The sequence below is a fragment of the Chaetodon auriga genome, chromosome 1 (genome assembly GCF_051107435.1).
Source record: "Chaetodon auriga isolate fChaAug3 chromosome 1, fChaAug3.hap1, whole genome shotgun sequence".
NCBI classification, from domain to species: Eukaryota; Metazoa; Chordata; class Actinopteri; order Chaetodontiformes; family Chaetodontidae; genus Chaetodon; species Chaetodon auriga.
In genome coordinates, this window is record NC_135074.1 from 28,063,426 (window position 1) to 28,087,505 (window position 24,080).

General features: G+C 42.1%; 1 protein-coding gene across 3 annotated transcripts; it reads right to left on the reverse strand.

Annotated features, from left to right (window-relative positions):
- Window positions 1-59: 59 nt before the first annotated feature.
- On the reverse strand, window positions 60-23,303 carry bbox1 (butyrobetaine (gamma), 2-oxoglutarate dioxygenase (gamma-butyrobetaine hydroxylase) 1). Of its 3 annotated transcripts, none has more exons than XR_013077282.1 (9): window positions 23,175-23,302; window positions 21,192-21,652; window positions 19,854-19,968; window positions 5,212-5,410; window positions 4,249-4,354; window positions 3,867-4,063; window positions 2,834-3,000; window positions 649-1,724; window positions 60-527 (listed from the first exon to the last, which is right to left on the reverse strand). XR_013077282.1 is itself a non-coding variant. In XM_076733431.1 (9 exons), the coding sequence occupies exons 2-8, from the start codon at window positions 21,594-21,596 to the stop codon at window positions 1,564-1,566; spliced, it is 1,350 nt and encodes a 449-aa protein (XP_076589546.1). In that variant the 5' UTR covers window positions 21,597-21,652; window positions 23,175-23,303; the 3' UTR covers window positions 657-1,491; window positions 1,540-1,563. The 3 variants fall into 3 exon arrangements, 2 of the variants coding, with proteins under 2 accessions (XP_076589546.1, XP_076589539.1); XM_076733431.1 differs by lacking the exon at window positions 60-527 and having other exon boundaries at window positions 657-1,491; window positions 1,540-1,724; window positions 23,175-23,303; XM_076733424.1 differs by lacking the exon at window positions 60-527 and having other exon boundaries at window positions 657-1,724; window positions 23,175-23,303.
- Between the last annotated feature and the right edge of the window lie 777 nt (window positions 23,304-24,080).

A 24,080-nucleotide genomic window follows, 5' to 3' on the forward strand; every position in this document is an offset into this window, starting at 1 on the left:
GTTTTGTCCTTTTCTGAAGACGTAAGTGAAAAGTGTTTGTAAATGAGTGAAGACGCAGTGAAGAACTTTCAAGATTTATTTTAACAAGTTGTGACTTCAGTGAAACAAATCTGTTTAACAAAATGCTGTTAGGTTGAAAAGTTCACTTAATGCTTTGAGTCCACATTGAAAGGTCCAGTGTGGAGGATTTAAGGAGGCCAGCGTGCTTCTGTTCCCTCACAATGAGCTCGTTACATCTACAGCGAGCGGGTCCTTCGTCCCAGTCAGCCATGTTTCTACTGTAGCCCTGAAAGGACAAACCAAACACCGGCTCTACAGAGCGCCTTTCGTGTTTTTAACAGCCTCCATAGGGTGAGGGGAGGGGTCCTCACCACTAGATGCCACTAAATCCTACACACTGGACCTTTAGGTCTGCAGGAAAGAAAAAAAAGGCACATTATCAATTGTGCAAAATGCAAAGTCGGCCAACGCACTACTGTGAAAGCCTGATCAGTCTGGTTTTTGCTATGGAAGTACGTCCATATTGTCTTTATGAGCTTCACGTGGTTGATTCAGCTTACAGGTCCAGTGTGAGGGCTGAGCTAAGTGTGTTTTCATCAGTGCATGAAAACCAGAAAATAAGCGAGAGGTGACGGATATTCAGTTGGCTGCAATCTGCAACCTCACCACTAGAGGCCGTTAAATCCTTGACACTGGACCCTTACGAAGCTAAATAATTTTCTAAACACAGTATTCAACCCTTGAGTTTTTCTTTAAAAATGCATGGTTTCCATTGGACAGCCACAGAACACTGCATCTCAACCACACGTACGCGTCTGTACAGCCGTAAATCTAAAGGGTCAGTTCAGATAAATTACAGTTGCCTCATGCTGCCGCTTCTCGTACAGACAATAAACTGTGACTTAAGGCGACTTTGAGCTCAGACTGCAACAGAACAGAATGAAAGGAAAGTCCAAGACACCCGCTCCTGTGAGCAGGCACCGGATTAAAAGGTAGAGGTAGAGGATACTGTAGCAGACAGTAAGAGGGAAGCGAAAACAGTTACAGCAACATTAGCTTCAGGGCTGAGTCTCACATCACTCCCTGCACACAGGAACAGACGCGCTGTTGTCCCAATGTTGTAATTTCAGACTGATTTGTCGTCATCAGGCAGAATGACGGGCAGTAAATGTGCTGGATTATAAAGCAGATTTCAGAGGACGTCTCGAGCCAAATATTAATCAGAGAACCAGGAAAAATAAACCAGCTTAGAAAGCTTATAAAATAATTACAAAACGTGGAGTACTCAGCGCGGTGTATAACACCTCTTCAGTTTAGGCATAGAAAAATAATTTGGCACTAGTCAAAATGACTAATCTAAAAGCACCTTTAAAAGGAAAGTGTTTTCTTCATCTCTGCATTGTTCTGCCTTTCCTTCATGATTTGATGCTTGACTACTTCAGAGAATCAGGTCTTGACGTGTTGTCAGATATTTCAGTTGCACTTTGCCCTCTGTGACTGTTTTTAAGATCACCTCATCGTTTAGAGCCGCCCAGCAACAATAATCAGCTACGGCTGTACAGCTCATAGGTTCCCCTGGACCGAGCTGCGGAGTATCCGGAGGCGAGACATGACTTCATCCCAGTCCAGGTAGGCCCCCTCCAGGTGTCGCAACCTGTCTGGCCTGCTGATGTAGCTTCTCCGCCCGTGCAGCAGACGCCAGTTATCAAAGGTCACCACGTCTCCTGAAATACAACAACGATCACAGATCAGAAACGAAGGTCTGAGGTATAATTCATCTGATCCCAGGTTTCTCTCAGAGCAGGAGTGGAACAGTTTGGGGGTTTGTAAGATTGTAAGATAAGACTTATTTTTCTGGGTGAAGACACAGAATTAAAGCTGTCTGAGGTAACGATGGCTGCAGCTGCTGGGGTGTAAACTAAAATCCAATGAGGAGCAGAACAGAGCTGCTAATGTTAGCAACACTGTGAGATTTTAGCATCCTGGACCAGCTCCTACACAGTCGCTGTGCTACAAATAGGCTTTAACAGTTGGTTACTACTGTAAGCTAGTTAGCCAGACATGCTAACATCGGGGTCTTCCATCAGCAGATAAACACACTGTTTAGTACGTGTCTCACACTGTTTAAACGTCCATGCATCTCTCTCACGACAGCCTCGTGCTCACCACTTCAACATGTGAGAAGTCTGTCAGTCCTGCTGCATCTAGTTAATGTTGCTGAACAATGATTAGACAGCTACTGTTCATGTAGGGGTTTAGCTATTGGTCACGTCATCACATCTCGCCCTCGCTCAGGCTTTGCGTGACAGGTTTAAACCTTCAGACGTGGCTGGACAACACGTGCTAACAGGCTTGTTTGTAGCATACTGAACCCTTTGAACCAGCTCAAGGACACGTCATCAGGATGGATGCTTTCTCACACGGAGGCTTGAACCCTGCGTGCTGCTGTCGAAACGCCGTCTCCATACTAACCACGCCATCCTGCTACACCTCGATGTCCTCGGTGTCTCGTACGATACCATCGCTCCATCTTTGTCACCTGGAGCTGCGGACTCTTAGCGAGTATTTAGGGACGGTTACATCAGACGTGGGTAATTTGATTTAGTCTACAGTGACACAGGAACATTCATTCTGTCGTCGTGACCTTGATGATGACAAACATGTCGTACATCAATGTTCATGTTCACATTCTGTGTGCAACAAGTCTTTCACTTCATCTTTCATCCACTGGATCAGAGGTTTGGGCACATATAAGCCTCCTGTGATTAGGAGGCTTTGCAGATTCCTTTTCTTACGCTTCATACGAGCAGAGTTTTGAGAGGCGCACACTGACCTGGCTCCATTCTGTAGGTGACCACGTTCTCTGGTCGGTTCATGATATCCACAAAGGCCTTCAGGGCTCTGTAGAAGGGCTGGACCTGATGCAGGGGGAGGTCCAGCACCGAATCTCTGGTGGCGTTGTTGTAGTTTATTCTCAAGACTCGACCCTCGGCGTCAGCGCTGCTCAGAGAGGAGGAGGAAGTTCAAAGTCAAACTAACATCGATCATGATCTTTAGAGCTAAAACTAAGAACTGATTGATTGATTAGACCATCAACAGAAAACATTCAAGCCAAAAATGAAACAAACAGGCCAAATTCACTGACAGGGCTGCAACTAATGATTACTGTTTTATCACCTGTTAAGCTGGTATAATCTGAATTTAGTACACATACTTCCAGAAAACTGTGGAAAATGATTGCAGATGACTTTTAACTAATCAATTCATCTCCATTTTCTGGTTCCAGCTTTTCCAGTTTGGTTATTTGCTGCTTTTTTTGAAGTGGCACAAATGTATATCAAATATCTCTGGATTTTGGATTGTTGGTCAGATAAAACAAGCAATTTGAAAAAGTCACAAAGGCTCTCTGGGAAATTTGCCAGGCATTGTATGCTATTTGGTGACATTACATAGATCAATAGATTCACCAGTTATGAACGTAATCATCGGTTTCAGTGCTTCTACCCAGACAGAATTTGAAATAACTCTTATTTATCAGACACATTGATTAAATATCTTTTCAGCTGACTCAAATGAGGTTATTAAATATCTCATTCCAGCACAGTGGATATTATTATGTGGCTCTCATTCTTCTGTGAGGGCTTCCACAGGAGGCCATGCTGTATATCTGGTCGTAATAAATCTGAACAGCAGATGGCAGTGTCTCATTTCAAATCACACAAACTCTCACTGGTGAGAGCGACCACCGCATGTCTTCTCTGAAATGCTACTCATTTTAATTTTTGCAGAGTCCCTGCTTCACACACAGACAGTAAATGTGTGTGTGTGCGGGCATAAAAAACAAACAGGTGATGGCCTCCACTCACTCGATGATGCATTTCTTGGACTGCAGCATGAAGTCGCAGTAGTCGGTCCCCGTGTCGGTGAAGTCGATGAGGAACGAGGTGAGCGTCTGGAAGGCCTCCGGGTCTTCTCTCTGCAGCTGCTCGGCCATGTAGAAGCCGTCCACCACCTCGCTCTCCCCTCCATCCACGGCCTGGTTGATGCAGTGCAGAAACTGCACCTACAACAGCCAACAGCGCACACATGCCGCACAAAAGCTCCTTTTACAGCTCTGACGACATATAAGGCAAATGCCAGCAGTTGGGACGAACTTATAAAAGCAGCACATAAATTCATAAGTGAAACCATGTCTGTTTAGTCCAGTTTAATCCTCTAAATAGACCATACAAATCAGATTCTACTCACTCCAGGTGCAAAGTGTAATGCAGGGTAGTCTGTGTGGAGACTCAGCCTTCCTGATGTGTAGGCTACATTGTTTGCCATGTATTTGTCCTGGACCTGCCATGTGTGCCTGAGGACAAAGATAACATCCATTAATAAACTCCACGTTAATTATTTAACGTTGGCTTTAGAAGATAAGCAGCAACAATTAGGCGGAGTGGAGAAAAGGCAGAGATGAGATGAACTTTGCAGGGATCCCTGAGGGCAGACTGGGCAGCTTCACAGGAATGCACAGACTGGAGACTCTGAAGTAGATACTTCATTGAGATGCAGCAGGAGTCGAGCACTAATGAGGTAAAGTTATCTTCCATGTTCTGTTTGCATGCCTCGTTTGGATGCCCGACTCGTAAAACAGTCGAGTTTCTCTGATGGCGGGCCTTCAGCTTCAGTCTGCAGTCTCTTTACTTGCAGCAGTATGAGCTCATCCGCTGGCAGTGGAAAAGCTTTACGCTCCAAACCTCTGTTCTGACTGAGTGCACCAGGTAATTCCTCTGGCTTAAAAAAGCTGGAATGCTTTAAGGTTGTTTTCCTCGTCTCTGTCCTCAAATAATCAGCACTGCAATACGTCAAAGTGATGAAGGGCTAACGGACACTCTCTAAGCGTTTCCATGGAACCAAAATGAATCAAAGCTACAGATAATTGACTGGTGGACACATTTTCCTCAACATTAATTTTGTAAAGTGAGAATCTGAGAACTTCTTTCATCAAAATATCTGCCTGCGTTTTTCCGATTCACTGGAAAAGGGATGTAAATAAGGTCTTTTGTATTTAATCTTCACTAATAACACTCCCTGGGCTGCGCTCCAGCTAAAATATGATCAGCGGAAAAATTCAGCAGTTCATGATTTAGTGGGGAGTCCGATTATTAAACGGTGGCTTGGCCGAGAACGACTGGAGCAAACTGGATGAACGTCACAGAGTCTTACCCGTAGAATGTCAGCCGGAGATAGCCAATCCTCTCAGAGAGCCTGGACACTTGGCCTTGCTCTGCCGGAGCCCCCTTCAGTTTGACGATGCCAACGCGACGCAGGGCCAGGAGCCAGGCCAGCGCGGCCTTATCGTCATGGAGGACTTCATGGTAGTCAGCTGTGGGAATGTGCAGCTTGGAATCCCAATAAGAACGCTCTGAAGTAGAAAGAGGACATGGAAGACATGTCATTTCATCTTAGGGAGACTTACATACATACATGCAGGAGTTTCTTTTTGGTTTTTGTTTCTCTCACACGACATAAGCCGCGACTGCAATGCACCAACATGAAGCTTTTCCACCCGACCGTGAGTCTTTGTCCTTTCCTGTAGCTGCTCTGTTAAGCAAACAAACGCTGTACAACAAGGACAGAACTGGTCTGTATCATAGCAACTTTATCAGATGTTAGGGTCTTTTCTTCGCCCCCACCCAGCTCCCTCTCTATTGTCTGTAACAAACCTGTGTGAGATTCTGCACATTCTTTTTTTGATGTCACTGCATGTCACATTAACAAATCTCAACAACTGGTTCACTGGCAGGATATTGGCAGGTTTTTGCATATGCATGAATAACAGCCACAGATGGACGCTGTTCAGAATTCACTGGTGGAAGCTTGCATTCACAAAGATACTTTATGTTTTCAAAAAAGACACCTGTGTTGACATTTTCCCATTGTGGGGTTCAACCAAAAAAAATGAACCAGAACCATCCAGGTGTGCAGCAGAAATGACCTATGGAGCACACTAGGGGTGGGCAGTAGATCGGTTTCGATATGGGTTTTGTAATGCCATCATTATCGTGACAAATGTTTTAGCATAGTAAAAATAATGTGCTTTACTGTGGCTGTAGGTAAATGGCGACGCATGTACTTGTAAGAGCAGCTATGGCTCAGGAGGTAGAGCAGTCGTCCACCTATCAGGAGGTCGGTGGTTCGATCCCTGGCCTCGGCAGTCCACATGCCGAAGTATCCCTGGGCAAGATACTGAACTCCTAAACTGCCCCTGATGCTGCGCCATCGGTGTGTGAATTCATATGTACGTCGCTTTGGATAAAAGCGTCTGCCAAATGACTACTTGTAATTGTACTCACAGAACTGGAGTTACATCCAGTAACTACTGTTTTCCTCACCATAAATGCAGACTCTGATAAGAAGCATCATATACAACACAAGCATCACACGGCAGTTTCTCTGTTGGTGGCTGCAAGAATCAACAGAACTCTTAGACTATGTGTGCGAATCATTTTACCACAGACTGCTTTGAGGGCCGTTATTCTGATTTGCGTTTGTGTTGCTTTACTCTTTATTTTGCTGGTTATCCTGTTTATCCAGTTAATGCTGTCAATAACATCTACCATAGACCCACGAGCTGGAGAAATGTTACCGTATTTAACTCTGAGGGAGAGTCAAGAGACTTAACTTGTTTTTCACGTTGCTTTTTTAGTCTCCGATCGCCAGAGCTAACATTATCTCCTCACTTCATACTGCAGCACAGCATGCCTTGAGCATGAAAGGCACCTTTGTGGTGTGCCGCGTCGTTATGTGTGTCTGCTGCTGCCGTATGTAAATCTACTCTATAGACATGCCCCATGGTACACTCACTGTTGTTCTTATATAATACACTTTGGGTTTTCTGCCAAGTAAATGCTGTTGAGACGCCTAATCCTACCCCTTGTCTAACTCTGCGAATGAATCGCATTACATTTAATAATTAACCTACATAATGGGGCCGGTTACTCCTCCCAAAACACATGCAGGCCTATAATCACTCATCAATTCATTTTCATTCCCATCTGGAGCCAATAAACACATCTGCTTTTTAAATATTTTTTTCTTTCTGAGATATTTTCCCTTACATTGCTAAAAGAGTGAAAGCAGCAGAATCATGTTTTGAGTGGAGTATTCCTTTTATTTTTTAATATTGTGACATTATACTGTCACTGCGAAAATCAACAATATCGCCCAACCATTCATTTATATTTTCCATCAACACACATCTCTACTTTTAAGACTTTTAAGACTACTTTTTTTTTTTGTTTTTCCAAGATGGTGTAAAGAAAGTCGAATAATGTGTTGAAAATGTTGTCTGGTGTGCGACGGGCAAAGAAAACCAAGTCAACAACAAGTCCAGTATGAGCGCACACTTTCTGTCAAACTACACACATCATCAATGTCCAGTTGAAAATTTTCAGGCTTAAAAATCACTAAATTCTGAAAAAACCTTGTGAGAAGTAGACCCAAATTACAACTTCATTAATTGGTCTCCATTTGAAAACGCTGCCGCTGCATGCAATAGCCTGCACGCTTCAAGAAGAATAGCTCGCTGAGAAAAATGAGCCCGTCTCTGTCAGACAGACAGAAGTGGAAAAAATCCTCCCACAGCTCTCCACCCAGCTGGCTCCACAGCTTTTTCCACACAGCCGCTCTCCAGTGACTTCCACAGAAACAGCTGCTAAGTACATTTGTGGGAGGAGGAGGAGGGTTTAGCCGAGGAGATTGTGTACCTGTCTGATGTTCGTGGCTCCTCCTCGCGTCTCTTTTCAGTACCCACCAACTTCAAAACAACTTTCCAAATGGCTGCATCACAAACAGATTACGCGGCCAAGCCTGCAGGCCATGGACACACAGCGGGGCCAGCGTGCTGAACTTCTTGCATAATTTATCGTCCTCTAAAGTGTCTAAAACATGAAAAGACAATGTGATGTTCACTCTGAAGGCGATAAAGGTTTGCAGTTGCAACAGACAGACTTTAAGTGGTGACCAGGAATTTCAGTGAGACAGGCAGTGAGGCCCAGAGCTCACAGAGACGCATCAGTCAGAAACGCAGTGGTCATCATGACTCGTGGACCTCCCTCCAGGCCGTTGTCACAAATAATCAGCCTCTGGCCTCACAGTTGAAAGGGTCGGGAACCCCCCGCTTGTTAAAACTTGTCAAGAGGGCGGAGGGAAACAAAGGCAGAGAATGAGGAACTGGGGCAAAGGTCAAGCCTGAGTGTTACAATTACTCTCGTGAAACTGGACCTGGATGTCTTGTAGAGGCACGGCGGCGTTTCAGCGCCGCGGTTTGGGGTGTCACCTATGACAAAGAGGCTCCAGCGCTGGTCGCAGTGTGCATGTACATCAGCTGTGCAGCCCTGGCTGCAGTTCAGCTCGGATCTCATTGTGAACACTTAGCACGCTCGCTGCCGTTGAGTGAGTTCACGCTGTGGCGGCCAGGTCGAACAAAAGATGAAAACTGCGCATGACTATCTGCCTTCTCATCGTGTAATAAGCTGCTCGCACGTGCTTGTTTTTAACTGGAAAGGTTAATCACAAATCTTAGATGTGAAGGATCACAAGGAAGTTGTTGTTTTAGGGTCTTGTCAGCTCGCACTGGCCGCAGATTAAAGAACAAATGAGGGCCTGGTCACCTGAACTGCTGCAGATGGTAAATTGAGCTAAATCTAGAGCAGAAAAGACACAGCAACTGTGGGAAAGTACATTTATTTAAGAAATCTACTTTAGTACAGTTTTGAAGTACCTGTGCTTTACTTTAGTATTCCCTGTTCCCTTAGTATTCCCTTTTATTGTCGTTGCATCGTCTTACATGTGATTTGATGTTGTTTTTTCTGCTTTTTGTACATCTTAAAATGCTGCTTATGTGTCACTGCATTAGCAGTAAAAATCCAGTGTTGTAATAGCTAAAAATTCACACCATGAAAGGGGCCATTCTGATATTTAGAACTTTTATTTTTGACATTTCAGGACATTTTACTGGTGATATCTCTGTGCTTTTAGTATCTACGATAGATATTTTCCATACTAACAATGTGAGAGGCGTCCCTGATAGTGATGAATCTACAGTGAATTATAACCTGAGTCTGCAGCTCCCCTCAGCTATATGTAGCTTTAGAGCAACTTTCTGCTCATTGTTTGGCTTTCCAGACCGTAATATTACTATTTTGGTTCCCTCTCGTCACTCTCATAGCATCTTTTGAGTCGCTGAAGGCAGTTGCTTTCACCGAACAAGCTCTAAGAAGGAGAGTGAATATTAGACTTACATTCACATGGTGGCCAGAAAAACTAATCCACTGAAGAACTGTTTGCTAAGATGATGATATGTTAATGTTGTGTTTACAGCTGCTGCTAAGTGGCCAAACAAAATCAGTAACTGCAGCTTTACGTTAATTTGTTCATTTGTGTAAAATCACTGCAGTTGTCACAGGAGGGACTGTGATGCCATGTGTTTGAAAGAACACCACTGACACTCTGACAAGATAGTATATGTGCTTAATCCCCTCTCCTGTTTCCCCCTCGGTCGTGGTCTGCTACAGTGGCTTTTCCAGATGAGGAAACCTGAAGCCGTGGCTCCTGTGGCTGTCAGGCAGCTCATGGCAGTTTGGCTCTCCCCTCACTGTGCTCTGTTTAAGCTCAGAAGGCAGCGTCGCTCTCCTCTGCAGCTGGGAGCGCCTTCAAAGCTCTGTTTGAATCACTGCAGTTATCCGGAGAGCTTTTGTTTTGACTTGGTTAAGTTTTATCACAGAGCTCGGATCAGCTCACTTCAATGGGCCGTCTGTGCAATGCACAGCGGAGGGCTCAAAACCAGATGGGCACAAACAACCTTTTTAGGAAGATTAAGCTTTATAAATTTGATTCAAGCTGCTGTACAGCACATTTCAGATATTTTACTGAGATAAAACAGAATGAGACTGCATTATTTCATCTGCAATTTGATTCCCAAATATCCAATTTATCTGATTTTACTGAAACGTCAGTATCGATAAAGTCTGCGGTGGAACGTAACCACGCACGTTTACTCAAGTAATTTGAGGTATGTGCTCTTTAGCTGAGTGTTTCCTGTTGTATTTCCTACTTCTACTCCAATTCAGAGGGAAATACTGTACTTTTTAGTCTACGATGTGACATGACAGCTGCAGCTATGAGTTACATTAAAAATTAAGATTTCATTTACCAAACTTTTGATCATCTTACAAAATATGATGCATTTTCATAGACTGAACTAACCATCAGTAGCCATAGAAGAGATAAATATGGAAAATTGCACCTCGATCAACTATAGCATTAAAGTCAAGAAGCAACTTGAAAGTGCCAAAAACTGCAGTTCCTCAAATGGCCACTTGAGTCTGGCTCCAAAAGCGAGTCAATCCCCATAGACTCTAGCTGGTGACAGCTTACCACAAGGTTTCAACAACTGGCTTCATTTGGCCCACCTCAGCTCCACCCAAGCTTCACCTCTTTGTTCATTTTTAATTAACCGAGAGTTTTGTGGAGTCGGGCGCTAACAAGATAGCGACGTCCGGAGCCACTGTCACTGAGCTCCACAATTGATTTTCAGGAACCTACAGGTGGCATCATGACATCTCCATGTTTTATACAGTCTGTGAATAAAACACTACTAACATACGAATGAACTGGTAACAATAACTAATAATTACACAACAGTTTAACACTAGGAACGCCATTGTTCTGCATTATGAGTAACAGTAACAGTGTTTTTTTTTTTTAAATTTAGTCCGGTGACTTTTACTAAGGTAAAAGTTCTGAATGCTTCCTCCTCCACTGAAGAATCATTTGACTGACTTACTCATTAATCACAGTAAGCAATAAATCATTAACACTCTTCCATCTGTGTTAATACATGTGTAAGCCAATACAGACAACCCTAAATTAAACCATGTTTTCACCCCCAACTCAGCTTGTAAACAGCTGCAAGTACAAATCTGATAAATGATTAATGAGTAGTGTCTTGAGAAGACGTAGCACCCATCACATTACCACCACCGCCAACATGTGCATTCATTAGTTATCATTAAACTCACATGACAACATAAAGCAACTTATTTATTTAATGAGGAGGAGCATCATATTTGGTTAATTTGTTATTTACATCTATATGGAGAAATGTAACACATTTGCCACAAATACTTATTTCAAGACTTTTATTTCCTCTTGGAGACAATGTCTGGAAGTAGATAGATAAAGCGGCAAAGGTTAACGTGGAAAGAGGAAAATGTAAATGCAGTCTTTGCAGTCTGTATGAAGGTTTTACATTTTTAGAGGTGTAAGAATAGTCCTATTCTTACCAGACTGTTGCCTGATTTCAGACAGAACTTTCAGCTCATTATACTCAGTTTCCATCTTCAGTGTGACATTGCCTCCACTCTAACCGATTTCTGTGGGAGAAGGGGATTCTTTCCCTGGAGACCACCGTATCCACCTGAATCTAATGCCATTTTAAAAGGACCAGTGCGTTAAAATTTAGGTGGATATATTTGCAGAATATGGCAGAAATGGAATATAATACTTCTAACTTTGTTTCCATTAGTGTGAAATCACCTGAAAGTAAGAACTGCTGTATTTTCGGTCCCTTAGAATGAGCTCTTTATGTCTATAGAGGGAGCAGGTCCTCTTCCACAGAGTCCACCATATTGCAACGCCATGTTTGTACAATATCCCAGAAAAGATAAACCACACTCTGACTCTACAGAGCACCTTAAGTGGTTTTGCTAGTTCTGTAGCCACTGCAGGCTCTCCTATGGGCTGAGGCGAGGGACATTCAGTTAGTTGCAATCTGCAACCTCACCGCTAGATGCCACTAAATCCTAGACAGTGGTCCATTAAGTCGACACTGATGTGTAGCCATGCTAAAATCTGGTTTTGCCAGAGTTTTAAGAGTGCAAAAAAAAAAAGAAAAAAAAACCCAATCAGTTCTTTACATCGATTTAGGACAGGCTCGATGGCAGCTTCTGTCGTGTCTGTAGTGGTCTGATTGGCTCATGGTTCGTACCCCTGTGGCACTCATTGGATTGTTGCCTTTTCAAACGAGAAACTGCCTTTCATGTCATGACGCCAGACGAATCAGACACCTCGGTGGAGTGGGCGGGTTCTAAGGTCTGCACCCAGGCAAACCACACCCGTGAGTCCAGACATTTGAAAAATAAAAACTCTGTTCCCAGTTATATTCCACTCAACAGTTAGCATGTATGTTTGTGTTTTCACAGTGTGCGTAATGTGTGTCTGCATATTAATGGGGCTGCGAGAAACTCACTCCACCTTCCACTAATTCAACAAACACACCTTTATCTATGAAACATGCCTGGAAGACAGAGCAGCCAACCTCTGCTTTCCCAGTTTGAAAGAGACAGAGTGAGCAGTGTTTTCTCACTGGAGAGCTGTAGGCCCTCACACACTAATCCAAACTCAACTCTTTCTCCATCAGCAAGTTCGGGTTCCCAAATTTCTTGCAGTAGTTTGTCAAATTACGTCCTTCTTGCCAACTTATACTCAGTGCTTTCAGTATTATTTAAAGTGCCAAGCAGGAGGTCTGGCTTGCCAGAAAAATGAAAAATCCAATCATTATAGTCACCAGCTTTCCGTGCAGTCTGATGTAAAGGTGTTGAAATTTCAAAAGAGATGACAAAGAAAAGGGATTTAACCCAAACACAGTTGATCCGTGAAGGAATTACAGGAATACACTGTGAAAAATAAACTGTGTGTGGGTGAAAAATAGTGAAATTTGTTGAAAGGAAGCCCAACTTCTCATGAGACATTCGAAATGTGGAAGATTTGGCTGGCCACCAGTACTTTTAACAAATCTGAGTTGCTAAAACCCTCAGCTGTCCATTATAGCACACAGCACAATGATAAGAGCTCATTTTGACAAATGAAAATACTCAAGTCACAGTTTGCAGTTTAGATTCCTCAAATTCCTTTCAGGTCGATAACACAGCATATACACGTGTACGTTAGCACGTGTTTGAGAAGTCAGTTCTACTGAAGCTGTAAACGGCTGTGAAGTGATGGTCAGGTTCGGAAAAACACAAGTTTTTCCACGGATGGACCTCCGCAGATATGTTTCCAGGAGCCTTTCTGTCAACTGGCGAGTGATGACATAGAAGGCTAAATTCAGACCAGATGGCATAGGGGAAACACCAGCCAGACAGGGAAATGACAAATCAGCTGCTACTTGGCTGAATTATAGAATCAGTCAGTAGACTTAATGGACAAAAGTCCAAACCCAGCTGAGTCCGTTTAGAAGAACCTCAGACCAGTTGGTCAGGAAGTTTATGATAACTGTCCAATCCAAATGGAATACGAACTGACGTATTCTGTAAGTATTCAGAGCTGGAAATGAGAGCAAAAAGCCACAATGCCACAAGCTACACAGCAAACTACTGCCAAGAGAACCACAAAGACAACCTTTACCTCTGTGACTTTAATATATAGGTATCTTCTTCTGTTTCTAATCAGCACCCAGTTCTGAATCAACTTTAACTGATTTATGATGTTTTTTAGCAGACAAAATAGAATTATTATACTTATCGAGGCTGCTGTACCTCACCTGTCTGTACTGTTATCTTAACGTATTAACATGCAACACAGTACTCTACAACCCAGATTACAAAAAAGTTGATCAGCTTCACTGACTTTTGTAAATATCTGCTTATTCTTATTTTTATGCAGCAATACATTTCAAACAAGTTGGGACAGGAGCAACTAAAGACTGGGAAAGACGTGGAATGCTCCAAAAACACCTGTTTGGAACATTCCACAGGTAATCAGGTTCATTGGTAACAGGTGATAGTATCATGATTGGGTATGAAAGGAGCATCCTGGAAAGGCTCAGTCATTCACAAGTGAGGATGGAGCGAGGTTCACCACTTTGTGAACACATGATTGGATGAAGGAGATCAACACATGAGCTCAGGAACACTTCGTTAAACTGCTGTCAGTAAACACAGTTCGTTTGCAAATGATTTCATTCTGTTTTTAATGTTTTAAACAGTGTTCCAACTTTTTTTGGATATAGGTTGGATAAAGTACACACTGCTGGGGGAATATTTTCCACCTTGTATGTAGGGCATGTATGGCCTTCGTCAGTCTTCTGACAGCTTCTCAGAGATTTTTATACAGCTGCAAAAAGACTGATTAAGACCAGACAGTTGAGGTAAAGACACTGTGAGGTGTCAGGGATATTTTGTCAAACAATCTGCAGCTTAAGGTTCAAAATTTTTCACATTATTGGCTGCCACTGGTAACCAGGGATGTTTTTTTGGCAGGCCAGGGGAGGACATAACAGGGACAGCTGTTACAGTGAGAGAAATCTCACGGCACCTTTAGTGTCATCATTGTTTTCAGTCAATCACACTCGTGGGAAAAACAATACATTTCACAAAATGTGTCCAGCGTTTTCCTTTCAATGTTTCCTAAGCTTTCAAATATTTGGAGTATATTTTACAACTGTGTTTATTCATTTCTTGAAAAGCTGTTATTTAGAAATGTCTGTATTTGAAGGACAATGAAAGTGGCCATTTATTGCTATCTTAGCTGAAACATGGGAATCAAACGTTTGGGATTTTTTGGGTGTGGTGTTGAACACTTAATCATACTTTATGTCTCTTTGAGTACATTATTATACTTTCTACTGTGTTATGGTCCAATCTATTGGACTACTATAAAAATATATCTATATAAAATAATATTTCTAGTTTATTTCAACTTTTCACTGATGGTTTGGTCAACAGCATCAGTAGTGATCAGAGACTAAATTAAAAACCCCCAAACCCCAATTTCAACACTGTGTAACACAGGATAAGGAGGATGAAACAAACTTTAAGACCAATCCACCATCATCATTATCATAAATCAGACACACGCAGCTCAAAATGTTATATTTAACTGTAAATATTATAGGTGGTAATTCCAACTCTTTAGGATAAACTTCAAGTATATCAACTGCTTTTGTCCTGCTGCTAAAAAATAAAATTAGCAATCAAATGAAGGAACAAAGGGAACAAAAGCTAATGATAATAAATGGACTAGAAGGAAATGTGACTGACCAAAGATGGCCAGGCTGTGGTACTTACTTCTATTAGTACAACTTGATGCACTTATTGTTTGTGATCAAAGCAAATAAAAATGACATGTCAGCATGCTTTTTGAAGTCTGAAGCTTAGTGAATGAGAGAACGGTCTTCGATGTGTCTCGGACAGAAGACAGGCTCCTTTTACAAACTACCCATGTGAGCTGTGAGAAAAGGTTTTGGCTATGTGCTTGGGCATATTTTTACATTTCTAAAAAATCCATTTAACGTGTTTCACATCCATCTTTTAAATACCAGTGACATGAAATTAGTCATGATTCCCACCTCGACTAAATAAACATGACAAGCGCAAAATGGGAGTCCTGAAACGATGACATGGTTCAAATATTAAAAGCATCTGGCGTTTCAGTAAATCACTGACAGATTTATCGGTGAAAGGAAGAGTCACTGCAGATAAGGCTGTGAGTGACATAAGCTTTCGGTGTTCCCGAGAGCAATTCAACATCATCACTCTCCTCCACGAGATGCTGAAAGGTTCAAAGTACGCATGCCGGCAAGGAAACGGCACGCGTGAATTCCAATGATCCTGAACACATCTATGAATGAGATGTAATACTTCTGTTCATGGTAACGGAGACCAAGGTGTTTGATTAAAAAGACATAAATCCAACAGCACATAGTAGTTTTGACAAAACATGCCAAACACTCATAAAAAAGGTTTGTCCACGGAAACAGAAACCAAACCTGCAAGAAATTGTGACAAAAGTGGTGAAATTCAAAAAGCTGACCATAAAAAAACTAAAGCAGTGTCCAAGAAATAATAACTTCATACTGGGATATCAGAGACTTAGTAAGAAGAAGTCAGTAAGAACTCTCCAGCCTTGGACACCAGGCATTTTGAGTTTAAATGCCTGGTTGCACACACCTACAGGCTCAGGGATTTGTCCGTTCCAAAGGAAGGAAATGCTGACAACAGTAAGCTTGTGTTTGGTAAGAACATGCAGATCTTTTCTCGACCCTCGCTCTAAATCAGTTTTCCATATGGCAGAGGCAGAAGGGGGTCTGAGCGAGGCTCACATTTATACAGACGTCAGCCTTTCAGCCTCACGCCGATTCACATGCAGACGAACTGTGCCTCAGATCAGTTTCATACAAGGACAATAAACTCGAGATGCTAACAAACCACATGTGCATCCAATATGCTGCAGTAGACATTTGAAGACGAAGCCCGACCTGGAGGACGGACAGAACTGTTACGATGCATGGAGAGTCTTCAAAAAGTAAAATTCACTGTCTGAGAATGATGGAAAATGGTTTCTTGCTCACGAATCAACAGGATCCTAAAGCTGACCTGATCATTCGCCTGCTCCATTGGAAACTATTCTAACACGTGTGAGAAGCACAAATTCAGCACATTCTAGCTGATTTCTATATTCTGGACTGTACAATAAACATTAAAAGTGCCCTTGAATAGTACTACTTCTATGTCTCCTCCAGTAATAGCTGCTGCTGAGCTACATGCTGCGGTCTGAGTTGCACAACTCCATAGAAACGGTATAAGCAGAAGAAAAAAACATTACTGAAGACATAAAAGCAGGAGGTGTAGTACAGGCTGAATAATATCCCCACAGCTCCAATTTTCATATTGACCTCACAGTGTCCCCAGTGTGCTAAACTCTCACTGTTTTGATCACTTTAACAGGCACACTTGGGCCTGTAAAACTTAGGTGCGCTGCACGAAAAAGGAAACAGGAATTCAAACCGTGGACTACGCTTCAGCGAGTTAACGTCACGGAGAGGTAACGAGCGAGAATGTGAGCAAAATCCTCGACGGTGAGCGCTGCTCATCATCCATCTTTTGAGAATAAGGACCTTCCCAGGATTTCTCGGTGCAAGGAATTTCAGACCGGCGTTCATGAGGAAATAATTAAACCCAGAGTGTGTGTGTGTGTGTGTGTGTGTGTGTGTGTGTGTCTGTGTGAGCGCACGTCATCCTGAATTGTGTTTTGGTGTATGAGCTTAGCCGTGTCTTCCAGGAGCGCTCCTGGCTCTGTGCTGAGAATGACTGAAAAGGATATACACTACAAAATGACTGTAAATTGCTATGAGGGGGATCTATTTACACCTCAACATGAATACAGGAGGTCTGCAACACACACACATGACCTTAATCAGCCTGGAACAGAGCAGGAGCCGCTCAGCCCTGTGGGTCCTTCAGGACCACGTGTGTGTACACAAACCAACTTCAGTCCATCCCCCGCCCCACTGAAAAGCCGCTACCTTGTTCCACAGCTAGACTTCTCCTGTGCTGTCTGGCAGACTGTAAAGTGTATTGGGCCATTGTAAATGTACTGTAAAATGATTTCTCCTCCCAGTCTTCAGGAAAACCTCCTTCCTCGACAACGCTGTTATGTTACTCAGAAAAAATGTGTGGAAGGAAGAGTTTAAATCAGGGGCATCTTTTTATGCTTAGGAAAGTTAGCAGAGAAAGTCCATTAATTTTTATTTTTACAACTACACACACACACACACACACACACACACACACACACACACCACAGAGCTCCTGCTTAATTACATAATGACAATGAACAACTACTCAGCTCCTGCTGCCGCCACATGCCAAGTGTTAACCTATTAAATTGAATTTTAAAATATTAAGCGTTAACACCTAATTGAGACAATTTTTGATGTTCTTCCTCACAAAAAGGATCACTGTTGTCTGTAAAATACATTAGAATATGGCAGTATTTTCTAACAACTAGAAGGGGACTCAGACAGTGCAGGCGTCCACCATGGCTTATCGTCCACTATATAGTATGCATGGATATACTTATACCAAAGCCAGACCTTAGTTTGAGAAAAAGCGTTGTTACATTGGTGGTGATGTAATAATCCTACTTGTTCTCCCATGAAACCACTGACTGCTCCATAACGAGTGCTTTCTGTATGAAGTTTGAGCATCGGTGTGTGTCGGCTACACCACAGGATTACTGGTACCTGTCAATCTGGAATGTGATACGCCTTCATTGTATTTCTACAATAAATGTTTTGTTATTATTGACCCATACAACCATGTACTGGATTTTAGGATCTATGGCACTTATTCCACTGAGGCCAAATGCCCTCCCTTGCAATGTTAGTCAAAGTGAAAAATAATTCATGTATTTGTCCCGCGGCTCAGAGCTGCCCAAAATTAATGAGTTCTTCCTTGGCCAATGCTACACCCGTCCACCTAGTTTCATGAAAATCGGGTCAGTAGTTTTTCCCAGACAAACCAACGAAGCGGACCGAAAGGCTAACCACCTTGACGGAGGTAACAATAGAACAAAAGACATGATGATGGAAACAATTTAAAAAAAAAAAAAGTGCTTACATAAGACACCAAACAATCCAGAACGAAATCACAAATTCTACTTCTTGTTATTTTACTCAGGGTGAAATTTTAGTCAGGGTGAAATGAGTTTCAGCTGACCATGACATACTCTCTCATAACCAACAACTGTATCACTGAAACTCTTGCTCTTTCATTTTCTGGCTTTTTATTACACAATTTCCAGTGTGGTTACAGTGAAAGGAAAATATGAAAATTAGATCATCTTATATTTCGCAATCAGTTACACCGAGCGTGTTACTACATTGATGTTTTTGATAAAAAAGTCAAAATTGATTACACTGACGATTTCATTTTCCAGTGTGAAGTCTGTCATTGAATGGGCTGCTTGGATTTAACAAAGTGATTCTGGGGGAATTACGAGGATATGCTTTTAATGTTGACGACAAAGGTGTGTATTCAAAGTGAAATATTCACAATGGCAAGTGGTCACAGTGTGGAAATTGTCATCCATGATGAACTTCATTAGGGTTGTTGGGGTAACACTCGCTGTCTGGCAAGCAGACAAACTGCAGTTCTCAGACTCTGCTTTAAAAAAGCTGTAATTCATTAAGCTGTTTTGTTTATCCCATTAATTAATAATAATATTTACGGCCTCCTTAGAAAAAAAACATGTCTTTGACCGTTACATCAACCAAGGGTAATCAATTAGAAAGTAATCATTAGTGTCAGATCAGTGCAGTCAGCAGCTTGTATGAAATATGTGTTTTTTTTGTTTTTTTTTTCATATCAGTGCTATACTACTGAACTGATGTGTGCATACACATAGTAAACACATTTGGGAGGTATGTCACAACTTGAACTGAAAGTTCTACATAAAAAGCTCCTGATGTATATTAAACATACACTCAGTGGGCACTTTATTAGGTACACTTAGCTAAAGTCTGCTACAACAGTCCTGCAATAAATCCTCCCATCGCAAAGGAAATAATGTTCATCTTTAGTTTCAGAGAGGTATAGATTAAACTGTATAATCATTCTGGAAGCTTTTGTTTATGGTGCTGTTGAACTGTACTGCTTTCATAGCGGGTGTTTCTGTTATTAGGCTACCCTCATTGATACAAATGATGTGTACGTAAATAATGTCTGTATAATGCAATGCAATGTAACAGCTACACATCCTGCAACATGAATCAACACCTCTCTACAAAAACAGAACTGAACCGTTTATGAAAGCAGGATTTATTGCAGGGTTGTTGTATTATACTGCATTAGTTTAAGCTAATAAAGTGGCAACTGAGTGTATTTCTACAGGACAAATTCCTGTAGAGCACTTACAGCAGCTGTACCTACATACCGCAGGAGGAGGTGGTCCTCGATACCACGTTCATAACATGAAATTCTACAACACAGACTTATGCTTCAAACGTTAAAAGTGAGACTCACTGTTGAGGAAAAGCTCTTCTTGCATTGCTTGTCTGGCAGCAGGAGAGAAGCAGCGTTTCTTCAGCCACTCTGCGTCAAACACGCTGGTGTGCTGGTCAGGCCACACAATGGACACCTGCGGAGAGACAGAAAGGTTATCGATCCCAACTGGCCACTTTCTCCATGTTTCCACCTCTCAATATTTTGCTATGATAAACCATCAATAGACAGTGTACTGCCTCTCTTTCAAGTTAACAGTAGGTGACAGTCTTCTTTGTTGACTGGCAGTGATGTGGTTAAACCATAGATGATTTTGATGTTCATAATATTTCACTTGTTTCTAGAAAGAAGACCTATCAGCTTCAAAGCTTAACCTTCCTGAAGGTTAAGCTTTGAAGCTGCTCTTTCTGTTCATAAAACAGAAAGAAATGTTTGTTTCCTTTTCAAATGAGAATGTCCCATGTTTACAATGTGCCTTTTTAATACTTGTGGGAGCTTTTGGCCAATGCGTCATCTAATCTTTTCCATAGCCAGAGGGAGAGGCAAGTGTGGAACCATTGTTGTGGTATTCAACACACGTTCACTATAATAGGCTACTCAGTAAATCTTGGTACGGGAAACAAAAAAAAAACAATACAGGAAATTTATTGCATTTGATTTTTATCAACAAAAGCAAATGGCACACAGTAGCTTGGCAGCACTGTCAAGTCAAAGCAATCTGTTTATATCTGTGTCCCACTCCAGGGGCCGAATCCAGTGAATGACGCAGCTCACAAAAGGCAGTTCCTTTGGAGGACTTAGAGGTCAGGCTGAACGTGTACTTCTGCCAAAATTAGATCATCTTAGATAACAGTTTAGAAGCAGGCAGCTGCCCTCAAACAGTGCAAAGGCCACTCATACCACCCTAAAATGTTTCATGATACCAAAGTACAGTAAGATTTGTGTTATTTAACTGCAATATATGATGAACAAAAAATGCAGAGTAACATCAAAGATTGTGGGCAAGACTAGTGTCATGCAGTAGCATATTATGTTCATCTTATAAAAGCAATGATCTGATAGGTAGAGAAATAGTGTAATGTGATGTAGGGGATTTAGAGGTTTATAAGATCAGCTGTCACTGAAAATGAAACCTAAGGCACCCAAAATGTCCATTATTACCATCCAGTGGAACTGTAAAACTGTGCAGAAGCACAGCTGCAGTGCTTAAAGGAAATTAATGTTGAACCAGGATGTTCTCTGAATTTATTGGACATTTACATATTCAGGCAAGTAATAACTCAAACATTCAGATTTTTCTCTTAATACAGAACATTCATACTGAGTGTGTGAATAGGTCAGATGATTGCAGCAGCCTACCTTGTTGTCATCGGTGACCTCCACAACATTGACTCCTGTGTGGATATCGAGATCGGCCATCAGCAGTTTCCGGGCCTGAGCTGACTCCAGGGTACACAGTGGACACTGGCAGTTGTCTCTCAGCCAGATGAATGGGTACAGACTGTGGCCTCCATCCTCCCACTCCACCTCCATCAGCCTCTCCTCGTCCAGAGCCCGGACGTGCCTCACTGAGTGGCGAGCCAGAGGGAGCGAAGCTGACCCCAGCGAATGATGTCCACGAAGCTGCACTGATGTCAGACGAGAGGGTGGTGGACCTGCAGCCTGTCCTGGTCTACGACGGGCCCTGAGCGCCTGGCACGCCATGGCAGAGGTGCTCCTCTGCAGGGCAGGCAGGGCGAAACGTGAAAATGTACTCATCCACATTTCTGAATGGTTCCCTGCAGACAGCGATGTCTCTTGATCAGGAAGGGCCTCCAACTCTGTAGGCAATGAGAAGCAGTGTAATGAAAAAAGTGGGATGACAGAGAATCTAATAGAAACTAGGGGTGGATAATACACCAAATTTATCAAGGTTTCAACATTAAGAGTCCCCTACAAAGCTACATTTACTTAGATCATAACTGCATAGCATGAGCCAATGAGAGAAAGGTAAATTAGCACACTGATGTATTAAAAAGCATCACCAACATTCTTTCTGGGCTATATATATCATATGTTCATTCGTATCTACTTAAAACCTCATTTAAGAAGCACAATCATGGAGCTACACTTGTTTCTGATCAACGCCAAGCTCATCAGATACAGTTCAAAATGAGTGAGCTTTTTTCAAGGAGCTTTGGGAATTGCGGCTGGTCTCTGTGCCAAGCAGAGGGATTTTCTGAGCCTGGCCTGCTGACAGTACGATGGCGACGCTGCAGTGCAAAACAGCAGCATTATTTTAAGACAGACAATACAAGTGTGCCGTGGTCCAAAATCCTGCACCTGAGTGCAATTTTCTCGAGCCGTTCCCCTGTGCCAGACACATTAGCAGCCTTAAATTATTTAACTAGGGCTGCAATTCTTATTATTATTTCATAGCTGATTAATCAGTTGATTATTTTCTTGATTAATTGATTGATCATTTGGTCTACAAAAGAAGTAAAAATTTCCCATTGCAATTTCCTGAGCAATTTCCTCAGCCCCAAGTGACGTTAGACAGTCCAAAATCCAAATATATTCAACTTACGACACTGTAAAGACAATGAAAGCAGCAAAAGGAAAAGTCTGAGAACCTGGAGCTGTCAAATGTTTGGCATTTCTATCAAAACGATTAATAAATTATCCACACGTGCCTGGTTGATTAGTCGAGTGAAAGAAAATCAATGCAGCTCTCATGAATCAACAAACACCAACATACTTTCAGTTGTTACGCTGTAAATCTGATGTTTTCAGTGTGACAATCTGATTGTGTTCCTCCAAGGACACGGTTTTTGCACAACCGTTTCAAAACAACACCTGGTCTGACTTGATGTCTGAAAGCGTGTAGTGTTTGTTTGCTTACTTTGGCGTTTGGATACCAAGTCCCGCTGCCTCCAGTTTCTCTTTATAACTGCTATAACTGAATCGGGTTTCCTTAAACTAACTTACCAACAGTTATTAAAGGTGTCACGTCATTACCAGCGGTGGATCTGACTTTAATAAGCATACAACATACATACATACATTAGATAAAACCAAGCGTCTGGCGGCAAACTAGCTGCCCGTCTTCTTATTTCGTGTAGTTCACTTCCGTTGACAATGACAACAGTTAAGCAGCTAAATCCATGTTTAGCCTCTGAAGGAGCTAACTGTTGTTAGCTAACTTTTGCTAGCTAGCTAAACGCGCTCCTCGGTTCCACTTTAACTTCCATCCTTGTTTCCGTTTTAAAGCTAATAAAGAAGTCAACTGGTCAGGCTTCATTCACAGCTCCTCCTTTAAAGTTTTCTGTACAAACGAGAGTATTTTCCCCTCTCAGACGTTACCTGTATCACGTTAATATTTTGCCGACTGCTCCTCTTCCCAGGGAGTGTTGCTTCCATCAACACAAATAACGCCTGTCAGTGTGAGAGAAAGTAGGTGAAAGGTTGACCGGGAGGCTGTGCTGGATGACATAATCCGTCAAAGTGCATGAACGTTGCCCTACTTTTCAGTCCCAACTCTTACCGGAGTCCTGAGCCAACACGGTTGTTTTATTAAACAGCGGTGATAAAGTACAGCAGCCCCGCCATAGGACGAGCATTTCTCCGGGGTGAACTGCTGTGTTGAAACAATTGAGGGAGCAGTGACTGTTGTGAGCCACTAGCTCAACCACCAAATGTCTCTGGGGGACCATGGTTTTGTGGGATCTGGTGGCCCTCTAACAGAATATTGGTAATTTCACAACACAACCATGCCAAGCCCCGAGAGGCTGTAAGAACATTGGTGGTTAGAGCTAAATAATAACATCAGTCTGCTTACAGTTACAATGCTAACATGCTCAGCAGCTACAGTATTTCACCATAGTATAGCTTGTTAGCATGCTAACATTTGCTAAGTAGCAACATGAGCTAACTCTAAACCTGGATAAATAAAAAGGTTGACCTCATGGTGTGCTCTCAATGAAAAGTCAATATCAAAATCATTAAAATGAAATCTCTAGACACCTTGAATATGTGTAGAAAATGCAGCATTGACATAAGGGATGCTACTAAATATTTTCATTATCAATTATTTTCACATTTAATCGATAAATCATTTAACCTAAAGAATGTCAACAATCAAAAAATTTTGATTCTTTTGTCCAACAATCAGTCCAAATCCGAAAGACTCTTCATTTATTATCATAAATAACAAAGAAAAGCAGCAATTCCTTAAAGTTAAGAAGCTGAAACCAGCAGCTGTTTTACAAT